Below are 15806 nucleotides of genomic sequence, written 5' to 3'. Positions count from 1 at the left end.
AGTAGGTGCATTGGTGTTATACAAAAGGAATATTACATTTTATGTATGCAAACCTGGCTTCCGTGCGCCACAATTTTGGGAACCTTCCCAGTTAGTTAGCCAAGACTGACGTGGAGTAAGTCCCTTTATAAATACATGTTAATAATAATAATAATAATAATAATAAAAGCACAGTAGAAATGTTGCTGTGCCTGAGAGTAAAGGCAATGGTATGTGGGTGATTTCAGACACTTTTGGAAACAAATTTCCCAAACTGTCCCCTTTGCTTGCTTTGGCATTAGTGCCCTGACACAGTCATTTAAAATGGCCTGCACTAGTGCTTTAAGACAATGGGGGCGATTTTAGGCAATATAGTAGTGCCTCCTAAAATAGCAAAAATTGTAGCCAGCAAAGTTCCCCAAATTGTCCTATTACCTTAAAGGGGTTGTTCACCCTTTTAGTTAACTTTTAGGGGCACATTTACTATTGGTCGAATATTGAGGGTTAATTAACTCTCGATATTCGACCCTCGAAGTTAAATCCTTCGACTTCGAATATCGAATTTGAAGGATTTAGCGCAATTCATTTGATCAAAGGAATAATCGTTCGATCGAACGATTAAATGCTTCGAATCAAAGATTCGAAGGATTTTAAACCAACGAATTTCCTTCGATCACAAATTGCTAGGAAAGTCTATGGGAATTGGTGCTCGGTAGGTTTTAGGTGGCGAAGTAGGAGGTCGATGTTTTTTTTAAAGTGACAGTACTTCGACTATCGAATGGTCGAACAGTTTTTAGTTCGAATCGTTCGATTCAAAGTCGTAGTCGAAGGCCAATTTGATGGAAGTAGCCAAAAAAATACTTCGAAATTCGAAGTATTTTTTATTCTAATCCTACACTCGAGCTAAGTATATGTGCCCCTTAGTATGATGTAGAGACTGATTTTCTAAGACATATTCAATTATTTATGGTTTTTGAGTTATTTAGCTTTTTATTCAGCAGCTCTCCGATTTGCAATTTCAGCAATCTAGTTGCTAGGGTCCAAATTACCCTAGCAAACATGGATTGATTTGAATAAGAGACTGGAATATGAATAGGAGAGGCCTGAATAGAAAGGTGAGTAATACAAAGTAACAATAACAATACATTTCTAGCCTTACAGAGCATTTGTTTTTTGGTTGGGGGCCAGTAACCCCATTTGAAGGCTGGACAGATTCATAAGACAAATACTTTTAAAACTATAGAAATAATGAAGACCAAGTGAAAAGTTGCTTAGAATTAGCCATTCTATAACATACTAAAAGTTAACTTTCAGTTTAACTCTTGTTTTTTGTTCCACGGTTTACCAAGGTAATTGCTGCTTGGTGCAAAGCAAAATAAGAACGTTTAATGTAAATATTGTTAGCACTTTATAAACTCAACACGTTATCCACATATCTTAATATATACCATTAGAGAAGAGAAATGAATACTGCTACTAAACCTCCTTGGCTCACACTGTCACCAGACCTAGCCAGTATGTGATTAATTAAACACAGATCTGTGTCTCCCTGATGTCTAAGTAAATGTGGATTAAGGCAATTTTCCATGAGGTACTAAGCATTATTTTTCACAGCTTTCAACTGAAACATTAGTTATAGGTGTCAGTGAGAGCAGCTTATGAAGGGTGACGGTGTAATTTAAAATGTTGTGTAGAAGTCTGACTCTCAGGAACTGCCATTTTTAAAATTATGGGATGGTGAAACTAGTGCTGTGGGGCCCACCATAAAGGGCATCTGCATTTATAAAAATCTAAATGTTGATAATAAACAAACCAGCCACACTGCAAACTCTTTTCAAAGGCCGTTGTGTAGAACATTATTTGTCTTTATGTATGCTGACATATACAGCCAAGAAGTCTTATATTTTGGTTATCACTTGTATAGGGCATTTATATTTCACCACTTTGACAAAACAACTTACAGGGATTCTGTTGTGATTTTTATGATATTGTTTTTATTACTAAATTACACTATGTGTAGAATAAATAATTCATTTAAAATGTTATTCTTGAACCATGATTCTGGTAGAGGAGCGCTATGAACTGATGCATTTTGTAAAAAAAAAAAAAAAGGTTTTCCCATTACAGAATCCATTTAAGAAAAGCTTCATGACATTTGGCTCAAACGTCATCATGTCACTAAAGAAGAAAAATGCAAAATTTCCCTAATAAAACAATTCTAAGCCAGTATATGTTCAATATGAAATATTTTATTAATTTAATTTTCATTAGTTAAAAAAAAGTGCTATTGAAAGCAATACCTGTCTGTCAATAGTCTTTGCACTGCTGGTTATGAAACAATGCAGCAGAAACCAAGGGATAAACCATTCCTTCCAATATTTGATAAATGTAAGGAGGGTCAAAAAAAATCACACTCATGTTTTTGGCCACACCCCCTAAATACAGCGTCCATTTTACAAAATTTGACAGGTCATGGAAGAGCTGAGGTGCGGAGTATTCTGGGCTCTCTGCCAAAAGCCTTATTTTGTTAAGTCTCAGAAACATTGTGTTTTTTCTGGTGTAAGTGCAGGAGATCAAATTGAAACTCAGGATATTTTAATAAAAATCCAGGACTGTGGAATAAGCTGCCAAAATCAGAACTGTCCCTCAAAAAATGGGAAAACTGGGAGGTATGATAAGCAAATAATTAAAGAATCATGCAAGAACATTGTGGAATTTGGAGTCTTGGCTGGAGGAGATGTTAGTCCAGACTAGCAGCAAGCTCAAAGAAAAATGCTGTGCAGTGCCATCAGGGGTGTCACCTCAGGCTGCAGCGCCCGACTAGGTACCAGGGGACGGTAAAAATGCTGCTCCTGGTAATTTTAGAGCGAATTTCCGGGGGGGGGGGGGCAGCAACAACTGCTGCTGCCTCAGGCAGCGGAGGGGCCAGGATCTCCCCCGAGTGCCATGGTGTACTGTATTATGGGAGCCCTGGTGTGTTGTGAATGTTTGCTCCAGCTGTATTTTGCAGGGTTGTAGCAGTTAAAGCTGATGCTCACTCAAGATATTAGGAAAATCTGAAAATGTAAGTCTTTAAATATGTGATTGAATAGGTGTAATAAAAACGACTTGCCCTGGTGGTCCAGTGGTGCGGCGGGGACGCCCGCCACGCCATGCTTCTTCCTCCTCCATGTTTGTTTCTAAAATAGACGCGGACACGTTGGCGTAATGACGCAGGCGCACAAAGGCGCAAAATTCAAACCACTATAAAAGGCTCATTTGGGCTCCTAGACCTTGCCCGTTATAGGTTTATCCTGGTGGTGTTAACTTTGAGCTATCTGTTCCTGATTCTGATCTGTATCCTGTTTTGACCCCTGCCTGGCTATTGACTATTCTGAATTCTTGTATCCTGACCCTTGCCTGAATTTCAACTACCTCTTCTGCCTCATCCTTCTGACTACCTGGTTTTGACCCTTGCCTGCCTGACTAAGTTTATTCTCTGCCTGCCTCGACCTGGCCTGATCTGACTATGATTTTGTCTTACGCCTTGTACCACGACCTTCTGCCCATAGACTTTGCTCACAGTTGTGCCCCTTCGTTGCTTAGAACCTTTCCCCTTGCACCTCTCCTTTTAAGACCTGGCGGCATCTGAGTAGCTGAGGGCTCCTCCCGTGGCCAAAGGCGGCTGCTACAGGAAGAAGCACGAGCCGAGACCGGGATGCTTGGCATTGGTTCTAGATTCAGGGTGCCAACCGTTACATTAGGCCTGTGTTGTGTTCTGCATCTGATACCAAACTGTAAGAGAACAGTCACTCCTCCAAAGAAGAAACATATTTTTCCCAATATCCTTCATATCTTGGGAAATAATATATATTCTTTCCTAAGCCACAAGCATGCTGGAATTGGAACAAAAACAGAAATTGCATCCAATTATGTGTCATGAATTGTATTTGACATTTGAGAAAATTATGAGAGAGAAATAATCCATCATTTATAAAAATTCCACGAAAAAGTCATTCTTAGGTAAAGTCTAAATCAGAGGAAAAAATATGCCTTGGCCCAAACTTAGACTAATTGTGTTTATATGTCACACTGGTCTCATAAACAGCAAACACCTTTGATATCTGGTTGACATATATTAGTAAATGCTGGCCAAAGAATACATTAGAAATGGTATTAATGCAGTGCACCTAACATCATTTTCATCTGCCCTTGTATGAAACAATTTCACAATGAATCTGAACTTGTTGCTCAGTCATATACATCCAAAGACAATAAAGGTGCAAATGCATATGCTGCACAATAAATATCCATCAGGCCTCCAAGCTGCAGCTCAGCTTTGCAGAGGTAGTTTTGACAGTACCCCAAATTCAGGACAGTATTTTGTATATACAGTAATCTCTGCCATTTTCCTTTTTAATACTTATTACCAGTAATATTTAATGCCACAGAATAACCCTTGTACAATGGTCTCATTATCTTCAGTTTTTATATGATGTAATTACTAATAGTTCCAGAGCCGAATCTGTTATGAGATCTTCATGGATATGTTACACATTAGGCTATTTATGACAAAGTTATTAGGCTTCATTTAATCTCCTAAGAAGGCATAACAGTCTTATTATATTAAAATTGAAACCTGTAACTCACAGGTTACGTGCCGATTTATCATCACAATCATTTCATTAGTGAGATTATTCGAATTATTAAAATATTTTACATCTTAGACTGATAAGGATATTAAAGCACTAATGAAGAAGGAAATCATCAGAGTCACGTACTTTTAACTAAAACACTGAAACTGCCTCTTCTCTGTGTATAATCTGACTGGTGAATGATGTATTTGTTAATTTCTCTTTTAGCAAAGTAGAATCATAAGAATTCATGTTGTAAAAAGGACCTAAAAATACAAAGGTAACAGGAAAAACAATGGACCCTTTGCATAGCATTAAGCTAAAGTTTACTAAGTAAAGGTGGTCATACACTATTAGATCCGCTCATTTGGCGAGGTCATTAAACTAGTGGATCTTATCCCGTATGACAAACAATGGCTGGGCTCCGACGGGTTGCAGGGACCGCATCAACTAGCCAATGCGTTCCTGGATCGGAGAAAAAATCAAGCTTGTCCGATTGATATCTGGCTGATTTTTGGCCTGATATCAATTGGGGGGACACGTTGGGAGTCCCCACACATGGGCAGATAAGCTGCCGAATCTGTCTAAAGGCCCGATATTGGCAGCTTTAGTCTGCCTGTGTATGGCCACCTTAAGGGAAAAACCAGAAGAACACAGAAAGAATTTCATGTGTCATGTTTTGTTCCATACAAGGGTTGGCAATGCTACTCAGTCTTCCCCCATGGTCCTAACAGCATTTTGGTGTAATCCTATTTCACTGTAATGAATTGCAGGCTGAAAAGAGAGAGACATTTTCTAGCAGCTACATGGAGACTAGGCAGGCCCGGATTTGTGGAAAGGCCACCTAGGCCCGGGCCTAGGGCGGCAGGATTTTAGGGGGGCGGCATGCTGCCCAACCACACCCACATTAGTTCAAAAACACTGGGGATGTGCAGAAGATACAGTAATTTTGTAAATTTCCTGTGCCCAGTCCATATTGCTCAGGTCCCGATCATGAAAATTTGCATAAATAAAGGGGGGACACGGGTGACGAATGGCAGTGGGCCTAGGGGCACCCACTATGTAAATCCGGCCCTGAGACTAGGCCAGCAAAGGAGACCTGTGAGGCAGGGTTCCCACAGAAGTAAGCCTGTGTCATTTAAGGAATACTGCCAACAGCATTAACTAGTAAAGAGGATCACTGGCGGAACATATTTATGTAGCTAGAAGCTGGCAGACAGTCACAGGAAAACCTGTCCAATTTCTCATTGCGGTTAAACTCTAAACAGAAGAGCCCATCTGTCCCTAGCCTGGGTCTGTAAGCTCTCCCTACAGTGTATTATTTCCCCCTGTATTGTATCTGTAATCTTCTGCAACACTTTCACATGTCAAATAAGCAGAGATGTGTAGAGATCCAATTAGTAATAGTCTTAAACTATAGTTTCCAATGTGCCTTGTAGAATGCAGTAATAAATGTATTCATGGGCTTCTACCCTCAGGGCAGACTAATCAAGGGACCACATACAACTGCACTGTATCAATGAGCTAAATGTCTTATGTGTCAATGAAGCCATGGTCTTTAGATTTGAAAGTACAAAAAAAAACAACACATGAAATACCTTTCTAATGGAAAATATTTTAAAACAAACTGGCAAGGAAAGACAGATCAACTAGACTAAATTCTATATTCACCATTGTTCCTGGATACATCTAAATTTTACTAGCCTATTTAGTATTTCAAAGTTAACTTCTTGAACTTGATTTAATAGCTAGATCCTATCTACTTACCCTTTTTTTCCTTGTATGGATGCTGACTATTTAAACTTTTGTTGTAGTTGCCTTAAAAAGTTTAATTCAATAAATTGAATTAACTGCACTGCATGGTAATTGTGTTTAAACACCCTTGAGTCCACAGCCAAAAGGTTATGGCACACTTGACAATCCAGTGCCGTGCCAATAATGCCAGGGATTTCTTCAAGCTATTTTACTTGAATGGAAAGCACCACATGTTCGCTGCTACTAAAACCACCAGCAAGTGAAGGAATTAGGGGAGACTAGCAGTGTTTTAATTGCTGCTACAAGTGGTGGTGGCACATTACATGTCATAGCCCCCAAACTACTGTAATGCTGCTGGTGATCAACACCCAGATGACATCCCCAAACAAGACACATTTGCCAAAATTGGCCATCCGAGGCTGTTCCAATTGCATGGAAAGCATTTGAAGATGCAACCCTTACCCAAAGAGATTTTCCAGCTCACCCTTTTAGTATCTACTAGATATCAGTCAGGGGTCTACCATTTTGGCCCTTATACACTGCTGACCTGGTCTGGGATTGCCAGATGACTCAACATTATCAGCCCCTATATGACCATCTTAAGTGTACATATATCAAGAAATCGAAATATTTATTGCATTTATTTAGCACCTCATTTAACCTAAATAAGTGAGAATAAATCTCTATGTAAGGTAGAGAGCTAAGTAAACATTAAACAGACATTTACATAATGGCTTTCCCATTTCCTGCAAATGATCATTTTCTTGGATGTGTTCCCTAGCGCAACAAAATGAAATATGGCTAATGTATTCCAAATTTTGTCTAGAATAATGCTGTGTCTTCTAAAACCAAAAACACCTGACATCAAAAGGAGAACTCTCCCCTTCAAATTTTGCTTTCCGACTCCGTCTTCACACAAAATCTATGATAAATAGGTTACTAGTTTGCGAGCGTTGCTATGGAAACCTTTTCTTTCAGACTATCCGTTTACAAAAGGTAACATTTGCATTAAAATGTAACTAGCTTTGAAATTTTTTCTTCTTAATTCAAGAGAGGTCATGCCACTTGTTATTAGAGCTATTATTCCAGAAACTCGCGAACAAATACCAAAGATTGGTATTTATTTATCTGTGAAAACACTTGCATAAGCAATTAAAGTATTAGTTTAATTACCTCTTTGTCAAGGACCTAGAAGAGCATTTGTCACGGACGCTGTGCCTACAAAAGAAACAGGTATATATAATATCATGATATTGTTATTAAAGCCTGAGCAAACAATCTGGTTTTGTGCTTTTATTAAAGCAGTGTTGGCAGGTGCCAATTAATTAAATGGACATTATAAAAATAGAATTGACTGCTAAAACCCTTGTTTTTTGGGCTACGTTTAAGTTATATGGAAAATTTAAGTTTATTCTGGAAATGTATAGTCACTTTCTGCTGAGAAACTTTTTTCTTTAATGTTTAATTTGTTGACAAATAAATCAAGGTAAAATGTTGTAAGTATAATTTCCCTGTAGAGTGGAGTGAGCCGGTGCTGTGTTAAGGGTGGGCTTGCGGTTCTACAGTACTCTGCTTTTGGTGGGCAGGAAACCTGCAGGTTTATAACTAACGGCGTTCCAGTTTAGATGTACTGCTGTGAATGAATGACAAGCAGTTAATTGCTTGGAGTGGTGCTGTGACTTGAGAGACTATATATTGAAAAGCCCATTGCCTTGGCTGAACACTACAAGTGACAAGCATGTAGTAAGTCACTGAGAGGATCCAGCCAAACAGACAGAAAGGGTTGTGGTTGGCACATTTGTAATGCACCTTACACCACTGGGGGCAATTAGTCCCGGTAACTGTCCTCTTCTCTGCATTTACTCTTCTCCCTATGAGATTCCGCCCTGTCACACAGAACTTGTTGATTTGCAAATAGACATTGTTAGAATACACTTGTGAAAAAAATCCACATATATCTATGTGTGACTTGTCAGCCACTGGTCAGATCATACACATATAACAGTTTGACAGGCTGTGGATCCTGGAACTGAAAATTCCTAGTAAACTGTATTAAATACCATCATTTACAAAGCATTCTTACTTTACAACGAGCTGTATTTCATTGGGGCAGTTTTTATTAAGCTGTTTTGTTCAGTTGATTATTCAGAAAATATCATCAGAAATAATTAAAAGATTAAAAGTTTAAAAATCTTAAAAACCACATATACACATCACATAGAGATAGATATATAGATGATAGATAGATAGATAGATAGATAGATAGATAGATGATAGATAGATAGATAGATAGATAGATAGATAGATAGATGATAGATAGATGATAGATAGATAGATAGATAGATAGATAGATAGATAGATAGATAGATGATAGATAGATAGATAGAAAGATGATAGATAGATAGAAGATGATCAGGGTTGGACTAGGGCCCCATGTCCCTGGCGCAAACCCCCCTCCGGACACCGACTGCAACACCCCTTTAGCCCCCTCGCGCGCATACTGGTACCTTTGTTTGCTACTACCATGGCCGGAGAAGGTGGCCGCAGCCAAAAAGGGCAGGGAGGAGGTCTTGGCCAGCTGGAGCCCACCGGGTTTTTTTCCCAGTGTACCCCCAAGCCCAGTCCTACCCTGAAGATGAAAGATAGAATTGGTCAGTGGTCCTGGCTCAAAGTAAAGTCTGGTTTATTTATTGACCTTTAATACTTTAAACACTTTTTTATTAAAGAACATTATTACTGTGTGTCATGGCTACTTTACATGTTATGTTAGGGAGGAAAGATAGGGGGATGCCTACATGCCTATACCAGCTCACCCCTCATGATTACAGCACTGCCAAATTCATTCTGTGCTCCATTTCCAAGCACAAAGGTTTGTGGCTATTCTGCCAAGTGCACAGCATGTAGCGAAAATGCAAAAATGATGTTGGTTTGAGCCCATTTTTGCACCCCTGGCCCTATATTTGTAAAAAAAAAAAAAAAGAGCTCAAATGTCTACTGCACGTCAGTCAAAACACTGACTTGCACCTTGTTGTGGTGCCTTTGCTCTACTGTTCCTGATCTTTGGAGTGGGACATCTTGTCTGGATCTGGCAGTTTATACTGGAATATGTGGAGAAGATAAAGGCTGTTTAGTGAGAGTTTGTAACTATAGCTGGGAATAATAGGCCTGAGTATGTGATAAAACTTACAATTGTGTTGTTTTATCATCAGTTGAATACAATGCCATTATCTTGCGTATGCAATGTTAACTGTAGGCCTTGGCACGAGACAAAAGTAACTGACTGAACATGTCCAGGCCATATATCTTTACACAGTGGTTTAGTGATAGCACCAACATGCTGACTATATGGAACAGCAGGCTTGTCTACAGAACACAAACTTTACCGGATCAACTTACGTAATTGCCACAGCCAGTGGTTAATGTAACAGGATGAAACCCGCAGAAGATAAACTAAACTTCAAAAGTTCCCTTTCTGAAACTATTATGAAATTTCTCAATGACTTTTTTTTTTTTTACTATAAAATTTCTCTCTTTGAATTTTTCATACAAAAATGTGTACAGAATAAAAGCGGGTCCCAACTTCTCTCAACAGCAATGCCGCATGTAAAAAAATAAAAGTGGAAAGAAAACATATGCACTTCACATATGTTGCCCGAAAACTCAGAAAACTTCTCCCATTGACTTATATGCAACCTCGACAGGTCTGAGATGCCAGATTTTCCGGATTTTCTGATCAGACTTTTCCATCCTCTGGTTTTCATACATTAAGAAAAATTAGTGATTTTTTTAATAGACCGGTTTTATTTAAAAAAAAAAAAAATCACAATTTTTTTGTGATTTTTGCATTCGGGGGTTTCGTAATTAACCCCCTAAATAAACCCAATATGCCGGTTTTGCCTCCAGTAAGGATTCATTGTATCTTAGTTTAGATCAAGTACAGGGTACTGTTATATTATTACAGAGAAAAAGGAAGTAGTTTTATAAAAACTGGATTATTTCATAAAATGGAGTCTATTGGAGATGGCCTTTCCGTAATGCAGAACTTTCTACATAACAGGTTTCTGGATAATGAATCTCATACCTGTAGAGGTGTTTCCAGCTAAACTCAAGGAAAGGCCGAGGAAAGATGCTTTGTACACTAGTCACCACAAGGAGAATGTAAAGGGTAAAAAAGAAATTTTAAAATATGGTTTTCAAAGAGGCACATAACAAGAACAATTAAACTGAAATTGCCTAAATCATATTTACATTGTGTGGCAAACCGATAGGAGAACTATACAGATACAATCATTTTGCAGAATACTCTATAATATTGTTCATTGTACTTCTGGGGTTTAAGACATGCTTCACCCACAAGCTGCTATTGAACAAGAAGCCGCATACCTACAAACAGGAGGAGGGGATGGCTTTTGGAGACTTTTGGATGGCGGCAGGATGAAGATATGCTATTAGGGGTACTGGAACTCAAAGGGCAGCCACAACTGAAGAGCAAGAGATAAGTTGGAGGGATGCTGGCACTTATAGCTCCCACATCTGCAAAGTCATAGATATGATGAGGTGGAATTTGAACTTGTTGGCTGAACAGTTGGGAGACAGGAATTATCCTCAATCATTGGCATGCACGGTATCTTTATTTTACTGTATATACCTCTCCTGAGTACACTCTGCACATTGTGACAATAAACTAATAGTACAAACAAGGGGACACATATTGCAATCAATAAACAAATATACACAAACAAAAATATACAAATTAACATAGATAAAGGATAATGATTTACAGTCAAACCCCAATTTTATGTTTTCCTAGAACTGACGCTGTTTTGTCGCAGTCCCATTCAGGCAAGCTGTGATTTTTCTTTCCCAAATTGAAAATTTAAAGTTATGCCGTTTTAACAGTCCCCTGAAAAATTTAAAAATTGGGGTTTACTGCATTTTTTTGTACAAAATCACAGCATAAGAATCAGAGAAGCACCGAAATCACTATTTTGGGATTTGGCCATACCCCCAAATGTGAAAGATTTGGCCGAATACAGAACCGGAATCCTAATCTGCATATGCAAATCAGGATCGGCAAGGGGAAAAAAAAGAACCACACACGCAGCGTGCAATTAAAGCATTCTTTTACTTCCTTGTTTTGTTATGAAAAGTCATGTTATTTTAAGGATTTGGTTTGGCCAGCCATGAGGAAAACGGCTGAATTCTGGCTGAATACCGAACCTGGATTTTGTGCATCCCCAATATAAATGATCGTGACTTTTTCCAAAGTACTGAGCTTCAATCTGCCATCTGTTAAAGAGTGTGCCAAGTGCAATTTCGGACACAATCCCCATGTTTTATTTACCCACTACAGGGTTATCGAATCCACGAACGATCGGACTTTCCCATCTCCCGACCTGCCACTAACCATTCAGATCAAATAAAGTAGAAAAGAACAGATCAGCCGATGTTCTGCCCCTGACAGCAGCAATCGTATGATAGTTATGTCCAACCAAAGCTAGTGATAGTCTTCCACTGAAAATCGTACGATCAGCAATACATGGAGAGATATTATCGGCAGCCGATAAGCTTTTAACCTGTCCGATCGACCGATCTCCGCCGGACGAAAAATGCTGGGACTCTCCACACACGGTCCGAAAATCGTACGAATCGTCGATTCGTACGTTTGGATCTTTAAGTCTATGGCCAGCTTAAAGCTCCCAGGTTCCCCATACATCAATAGACACACTTATGCTTAGTGATGGGCGAATTTATTCACCAGGCGTGAATTTGCGGCGAATTTGCGAGATTCGCAGCCGGCGAATAAATTTGTGAAACGGCCGCAAAAATTCACTGACGAAAATTCGCCCACGTCAAAAAAAATGTCGCGGCGGCAAAAACGAGGCACCGTTTCGCAAATCCGCCCATCACTTCTTATGCTTTATTTGCTGCAGGAGCAAGGCAGTGTCACTGAGCATACTTTTAATGGTTAGGATTTTTCGTGCCCTTGTCTGAGCCCAATTCAGTGGACCTGCAACTGCACTTGTGGTCATAAATGATCCCTGCTATCTTTTTTAATACACCATTATTACTTGCAAAATGAATCATCTATTACTTATGTCCTTCTGCTGCACAGTTTGTGCTTCTGTGGTGTTTTTTGGTGTAATGCCACCTTATGTAAACATTTGGTTTAAGAAATGGAGGTTTCCAGAGAAATACTGTATAAGAAGGAGAAAACAACTAATGAGTACTATTTCCCATCAAGTATTGCAAGAATGCTGCATCACACAAACTGGCAATTTTCAGAAAAATCACATTTTCAGCATAACGTCTGCTGCATTCCTAATGCTGCATAGATAAAAGGCTGATGTGGATGTGATAAAGCTGGCGGCAGAATGTTAAGTATATTATGAGACTCAAACATCCCTGCGACCTACTAACTGGAGTTTCCTTATCTCTTGCTTGCCTGACAGCGAATTAGGTCTACTTTTCTCTTCTGAGATTAGCATAAACTTTCAGACCCAGTTGGATAACATTGACTAATGCTCTTTATTTCTGCAAATATGAAAAAGTAATCTAAGACAATTTAAAATACATCTGACTATTTTGTTACTGATAAGCATGTCGTACAATTATTGTGTTTCATGTCTAACCTACATATTTCTGCTCTCCTCACTTGCTTTAGGTCATTTTTGTGCATTTCCAAAAAAGCAGTTTATTCTCCCTATTTAAAGCCACGCTTCCGTTTCATAGGAGAGCTTTTCTGAAACTCTGTAAAATTCAAGCGTGTAGGGCACATGTTGCTTTATTGTTACCATAATTATTGTACCTCTATTTCCAAAATATAAGGCTACTATAGAATGTAAATGTAAACTGGTCTAAAGAGGCTTATTGTTTCATTCACACATACAGATAAAATGATTTGCCCTTGTACTCTCTGCAGTGGGTGCATTTTCTCTCGCTCAATGCCACAGGTTGGTGCTTCTGTATTAGGGATGACAACACTTTTTGCATGATACAGATTTGCAGTGAAATTCATGTTTTGTGAGTGGTTAAAATGTTTATGAATCTGCAGTAGAATTTTGCCATACGTTTCATTTGCCGGAAAAAATAAACGAATAGGATTGTTTTGCCACCAATATGGATTCATGCTGCTAAGTTACAAGGTACTGTTTTATTATTACAGGAAAAAGGAAATCATTTTTAAATTATTTGAATATGGTGAAAGAAAGGCAAACAGTTATGTGCAAAAAATGCAGCACAGACTGACCTTTGGATGTCTAGCCACCAAAGCTGTTTGGGGTCTCAAGACTCCAGACAGCTCTCAAATCATAGATAAGCAAGGATAAAGCATTTGTCAATTCTCCATAGTTAATAAGTTATTTCTTAAGTCTAATCTTTCTTAAATAGCCATTTATATGACTTATCTTTGTGACCCATATTGATCTACAGGACAAGATTATAGAGAACAATTTTTTCAAGTGGCCTAACAGTGACATGAAAGGTATTGGCTTAGCAGATTATACTTATCTCTACTCCCTGTGGGATAAATACTGTTTATGAAGCATATGATTCACAGTGAATCAACAAAAATGTTAATACACATCTAGAGATTTCCCACCAGTTATCTAAGCAACCTTCATCTTGGGGTAAATGAATGAATGTTTTATCCGGGGGTCTATGAGTTAGAAATGTAGAGTTCCGCAGAGACCATCCTGCGCTTACTTTGGCTACAGCTAACTGTAAACTAGAGATACTGTATGTTTATCACATTTTCTGTGGCTCTAAATAAATAGCTTAAAAATAATTGACATGAATTTAGCACTTAAAGCTAAGCAAAAATCATTTGATTAGTAAAGTGAGACAGATATGGAATAAACAGAATACAGGTATGGGATCTGCTATCCGGAAACCTGCTATCCAGAAAGTATGTAAAAATCAATCTCCCATGGACTCCATTTGATCCAAATAATCCAAATTTCCCTTTTCTTTGTAATAATAACATAGTAACTTGTACTTAACAAATCTCTGTAGGGAAGTGCAAAATTGATACTATGGTGCAGTACCCTTGATTAATTATAATAAAGTGCCAATTACAACACACTGTGCTACCGTATATACTCGAGTATAAGCCGTCGCGAGTATAAGCCGAGGTACCTAATTTTACCTCCAAAAACTGGGAAAGCTTATTGACTCGAGTATAAGCCTAGGGTGAGAAATGCAGCAGCTTCTGGTAAGTTTCCATCAAAAAATTGAGGGTTTCTGCTCCCATTGGAGGTGCCGGCGTCTCGTTTTTGGATGCCGGCGACCATTCTTGGACGCCAGCGAATATTCTTGGAGACTATTCTTGGACACCGGCGACTATTCATGGACGCTGGCGACTATTCTTAGATGCCGGCGACCGTTTTTACGCTTGACACGTGTATAAGCCGAGGTAGAGTTTTTCAGCATATTTTGGGGGCTGAAAAACTCGGCTTATACTCGAGTATATACGGTATGTTAATTTTGTAAAAGTTTTTTAGAAAAGTGCCATGTGCTGTAGACCCTTAAGGTAGGTTAGACCAAGGATGATAAATCAGGCACCCTATGGTAAAATTGTCTACTCACCAAACTTTAAAAGTAATTATACATCAAGCATGGTGTATTTAAGTATTCACACATTCATGAAAGGTAAAAAGCATATAATAGTGCAGGATGTACAAATAATGTGCCCCCACAACTGGGTATACTCAAATAACAAATAGGAAATTGAGGATTTTGTACAATTAAAACAGGTTAATTGCTACTGCTTCTAATCCTTAAAGGAGAACTAACCACTAAAAATGAATATGGCTAAAAATGCCATATTTATTTTATATACTGAACTTATTGCACCAGCCTAAAGTTTCTGCTACTCAATAGCAGCAATGATCCAGCACTTCAAACATGTCACAGGGGGTCACCATCTTGGAAAATGTATGCATAGGGGTTGACGCAAATTATCAAGCAGAAAATGAGGTTGGCCTGCAATATAAGCTGATGCACCAGGGCTAATTATTAAAATCTAATGCTAATTGCACTGTTTTTTGTGCTACCATGTAGCAAGTATCTGTATTAATTACTAATCAGCTTTATATTTTGACATTTATATTCTATATGTACAGTATATTTTGAGTCAGTCCCTAAGCTCAGTAAGTGACAACAGCACAGAGCATGTGCAGTGACACATGGGGAGATACTGGGGCATCTTCAGAGTCACAGATCTTTACTGCTAAAGGGCTGTGGTTGCCTTGGCTAGTACAGAAGCCCAAAACATAATGTACAACATTTCTAGCTACTTCTTTAGTTAAGCGTTAGTTCTCCTTTAAAGTTTTTCACGTGGACCGCCACGTTTTAGAAGGAATAGTAGTAACTTGTACTTGATCCTATAATAATTAATCCTGATTGGGAGCAAAACCAGCCTATTGGGTTTATTTCATGTTTACATGATTTTCTAACAGA

The 15806-nt window shown here is 38.6% G+C and overlaps 1 protein-coding gene across 4 annotated transcripts in view; it reads right to left on the bottom strand.

Annotated features, from left to right (window-relative positions):
- The window catches only part of LOC108701460 (partitioning defective 3 homolog B), a 653761-nt gene that overhangs the window by 116825 nt on the left and 521130 nt on the right, over window positions 1-15806 (bottom strand). Inside the window, exon 21 of one of the 4 annotated variants that reach the window (XM_018236180.2) lies at window positions 7536-7565. The exons of the other annotated variants lie outside the window; for them this stretch is intronic. Coding sequence (XP_018091669.1) covers window positions 7551-7565 — 15 coding nt within the window. The 3' untranslated portion in view covers window positions 7536-7550. Of the gene's footprint in view, window positions 1-7535; window positions 7566-15806 lie in introns of those variants that run through there. 4 annotated transcript variants of the gene reach the window in all.

This window comes from Xenopus laevis, chromosome 9_10L, assembly GCF_017654675.1.
Source record: "Xenopus laevis strain J_2021 chromosome 9_10L, Xenopus_laevis_v10.1, whole genome shotgun sequence".
Taxonomy (NCBI): Eukaryota; Metazoa; Chordata; class Amphibia; order Anura; family Pipidae; genus Xenopus; species Xenopus laevis.
Note: the sequence above shows the minus strand (reverse complement) of the source record. Positions and strands in the feature narration are given on the sequence as shown.